Source organism: Monosiga brevicollis, genomic scaffold, assembly GCF_000002865.3.
Source record: "Monosiga brevicollis MX1 MONBRscaffold_29 genomic scaffold, whole genome shotgun sequence".
Classification (NCBI taxonomy): domain Eukaryota; class Choanoflagellata; order Craspedida; family Salpingoecidae; genus Monosiga; species Monosiga brevicollis.
The window spans coordinates 197,431-201,295 of record NW_001865066.1 but is presented as its reverse complement, the minus strand read 5'-3'; the positions used below and the strand labels follow the sequence as shown (position 1 = coordinate 201,295).

Here is a 3,865-nt window from a genome sequence, read left to right as displayed (position 1 = left end):
TGCTTCGTCATTGACTTGGTCCCGTGGGGGAATACAGGCTCAGCACACTGCCACTTTGGCGGCGGTACGCTCGCAACAAGAGGCAAATCGTCAGCGACAAGAAGCTGAAGCACAACTCCGCCAAGCTCGAGCGCGCATCGAGACGCTGCAGACAAGTCTTGAAAATTTGCAGCAGCAATTACACCACCCAGCATACCCCCAACAGGTGAGACGCGCCTGACAGCGCAATGTCCCGCTCGAAATGCTGATAACATGATGCCATTTGGTTCTTCCAGGAGCAAAAGGCGACTCTGCAGGCGCAGGTCCAGCAGCACGATGCCGCTGTGCAAGTGCAGGTACAGAGCTCGGTACGATGGCTGGCTCACCGCTTTCGAGCGCCAAATAGTTGCCACCCGCTTTCCTCTACTCAGGCTCCCGATCTGGTTGTTTCGCACAGGCATCCTCACCTCGACCGAAAGCGCCGTCTCATGCGGATCTGCCAGACGTGCGTCAAGGCACTGTTTCGTACCCAGCGCCCAAAACGTGGCAACACAATTTGTACTGACTCTGTGTTTTGATAGTTGATGCGCATGCATGAGGTGGCCGTGGACCGCGCTCTACGTCAACTCACCGAAGCGCAGCAGCACCAGTCCGCCTGGGCCGGTACGTCGGGGTGATCATCACGTGCCGCGCTCAAACCCCACCAAACGCCTCCGCCACCTTACATCGTGATCGGTCGTGGTCCACCCACGCGCGCAGCGATTGCTCCGACAGATCCGCACGAAAGTCAACTTTTGCATGCGCTCGATGTACGTCCAGCAACGCAGAGACACGAAAGCCGAATCACGTTGGCCAGCCTCTCGCGCTATATCATGCCTGCGTATGTGCCCACCCCGCGCAGAATGTTTTACATTGCCCACCATGGTCGAGCAGTTCCTGGGAGACGTCCGGCGCTGCCCAACAGTTTGTTGTGCGTGCGATTGACCCTTGCTTGCCTTTTCCCTACGCCTGCTTGGTATCGTTGATAGTAAACCCTTCACTCACATCTTCCTGTGTGGCTGGCCTCTTTTTACTCTCGCTTGGAAACACAAAAAAAAAGACTTGGCGCACTCAAATGCTGCAATCTTTACAAACGGCTGTGCGCCAATCCCGCTCGGAGTGGCCTGATCTCACAAGTCTGCACTCGCTGCCTCCAAGCCCTGCTGCCATTACCGATTGTGCCGTTCAGTTGGCACTGCGTGAAGCCCGGCTATTCCACGCGGTTTGTACTTTGGTCTTGGGGGAGGCCCTTTGTTGTGGAGCATATGCCTCGCACACCCGGCTCACTTGCTAGCACACCAAAGTCTTGCCGATCTTGACTTGCTGGAGAGCTTTTTTGCCGCAAGACTGATGTTGCTCTGCCCCGCCATAGGTGGATAGCCTTTTGCAGGTTTTGGCCACGCATTTGTCTCGTCTCCTTCCAGTCTTTGCCGGCCTGCCTGATACAACCACTGCTACTGGATCACGAGCCCACACTGCCGTTCTAATTCTTTGCCATGAATTACCGGCGCGCCTACTCGCAGCGTTGTCGCGGGTTATCGAGCTCTGTCAGGCGCGTCTCGGTGGTGACGTTGATGCCTCGGCCCTTGCGCGGGCAGGCCGCTTGTTCCAATTGGAACTTGTGCCGTTAATGCAGGCCCTGACCACGGCTTCCACAGCTGAAACACAGGATCAGGCCAGAGAAAAAAGAATATCACCCAGTCCGGTTGGCAGACCAGTCGCCACACAGACCACGATTCATTCGCCGTGTGACACATGCGCGACTTTGCGAGCACGCCTTGATCAAGCACAGGAAGAAGTGGCTTCCAAGAATGCCCAGGTATTGGAGCAAACGAGCCAGATTTCCGACTTGCGTCAGCGTCTGCAGCGCAAGGTATGTTTCAGACCGCTCTGCGGCAGTTTGGAGTCCTCGACGCCTTGATGATTTACCTCTTCTCTGCCGCTGCCTACAAACACGACTATAGCAATGGCTCGTTGAGCAGCAGAAGGGCAAGCTGGCCAAACTCGAGCCCGAGCTTCTGCAATCCGCGGAAACAGTTAAGGTGTATCTTTTTCGTCTGATGGAGAATCCTGATTCAGACAGTGGCCTGGTTCTGCGCCTTTGTATGGATGCCGAGGCGGTTCTGACGTATTGGGCCTTTTAAAAATGATTGCAGAAGCTGGAGGAGCGTTTGGCGCGCGCTCAAGGCCGCCTTGAGACAGCGACCAATCGCGCTAGCACGCATGACCAAGAGGTTGGACCTGGTGCCTTGAGTCCAGCTGCTTGAGCCGCAGGTCACGAAGGGTCGCCGTTCTCAATGACCTCTGTTTTGCCCCCTGCGTAGGTGAAAAAACTCACTATGCAGGTCAATGAGCTGCAAGAGGCAGGCGATCAGCTGGAGGCTTTGCAAGTTGAAAAGTGTGTCCTTCGTTGTGCACGTGGCCGGATCCATTTGATTTACCAGTCGCATCGGCTGTGTTGACATCTGCACTGTGAGCCCACCGCCTTGGCGTTATGATTCCTGACCTTGTTTGCACATGCGTTACGTGAATATGTCCATAGAAAATCGTTACAGCGGCGTGTAAAGCGATTGCAAGAACAGGTGTCTCAGCTAGCTGCACAGCGAGCGCAGGCTGAGACACACAACGATGAAGTGCAGCGAGCGCTGGATGAGTGTCGAGCTGACCAAGTGCGGATGCGCAAGCGCTTGGCGGCCCAACAGCGCGAGCATGAGGTGGGTCGCATTGTTGTGCCCAAAACGGGTTGGTGACGGAAGTTTGGCGAGCTCATCGCAGTGCGGTGGTTAGGCGACGCGCGAAGCTCAAGCTCAACTGGAGACCACTTTAGCGTTGGAGGTCGGTCTTCGTGCTTGATCCCACGGCGCGCTGATGCCATATTGGTTCGTGAGGTTCGACGTCTGCTTGATATGTGCGTTGCTGCGTCTTTTTTGCACTTTGGACAGCAAGCCAGTCGGGCTGCCATCGAGGGCCAATTGCAGCAGCTGGCGCAAACGCGTGAGGCGGAAGGACCGACGGGCCCAACCCCCTTTCATTCGACTTGGCGCGATCCCTACCATCCGCGCAACGGGTCTGCCAGTGAGCAGCCACCCCTGGGTGATGGAGAACTGGCCGATATCCTTCACGCCTTGGGAGGCCGATAGTCGGCAGGCCGCTGGCGCAAGGGTCGTGACAGCAGGGGAGCGCTGCGCGCATCCAACCTGACTGTTGCAACAAGAGATGAATCGCATCGATGCCAGAGTTTGCATGTGTGGGTGAGTGTGAACATCATGATGGGACAGGGGTACAGCAAGGAAAGGGGTGGACAAAGCGGATCAAAAGGTCAAGTCTCTGGTGCACATGGATGCCAAGAAAAAAAAAAGGTCACTTGAAAAGTCGGGCAAGTTTGATATTTGTTGAATTTCTGCATGTAAGGCAGTTTAATGCGCGAGTATCGTTTTGAAAAAGAATCCCACACGGTGGAAAGGTAGGCCAGCAAGGTCCACACGGACGGCGTTCGCCCGAGCATGGATGGCCCAGGCAGGGCAAGCTTGGCCTCACAATGTAACCCAGACGGCACGGCAGCGTCTGAAACGTGGTCAAGTGCGTCGGTTGGTCAAAGAATGGGTTGCCACGAAAGCATGGAGCAAAAGAGGGTGACGGCAGATGGCGTCTTTAGGCCTTTTCGTTGTCGGCATAGGGCTTCTCTTCCTCCGGGGGCAGACCACAGGGCGCGATCATGCGCTAAAGCCCGCCAATGCCATGCCAGGGAGGGTGCGCAGGTGATTGAAAACAAGCATACATGAGACTGCAGAAAAAGCGGGTAGGCAGGCAGGGTGGGGGCAAGGGGGGGGGGGGGGGGGGGGGGGGG

The 3,865-nt window shown here is 56.3% G+C and overlaps 1 protein-coding gene across 1 annotated transcript; it reads left to right on the top strand.

The window, feature by feature from the left end:
- Nucleotides 1–1,093: 1,093 nt before the first annotated feature.
- MONBRDRAFT_28841 (uncharacterized protein) lies at nt 1,094–3,158 on the top strand (the record flags this gene model as incomplete). The annotated part of the gene is made up of 8 exons (XM_001749310.1): nt 1,094–1,240; nt 1,655–1,723; nt 1,811–1,891; nt 1,983–2,060; nt 2,175–2,252; nt 2,343–2,416; nt 2,561–2,732; nt 2,961–3,158. The coding sequence occupies 8 exons, from the start codon at nt 1,094–1,096 to the stop codon at nt 3,156–3,158; spliced, it is 897 nt and encodes a 298-aa protein (XP_001749362.1).
- Nucleotides 3,159–3,865: the final 707 nt, after the last annotated feature.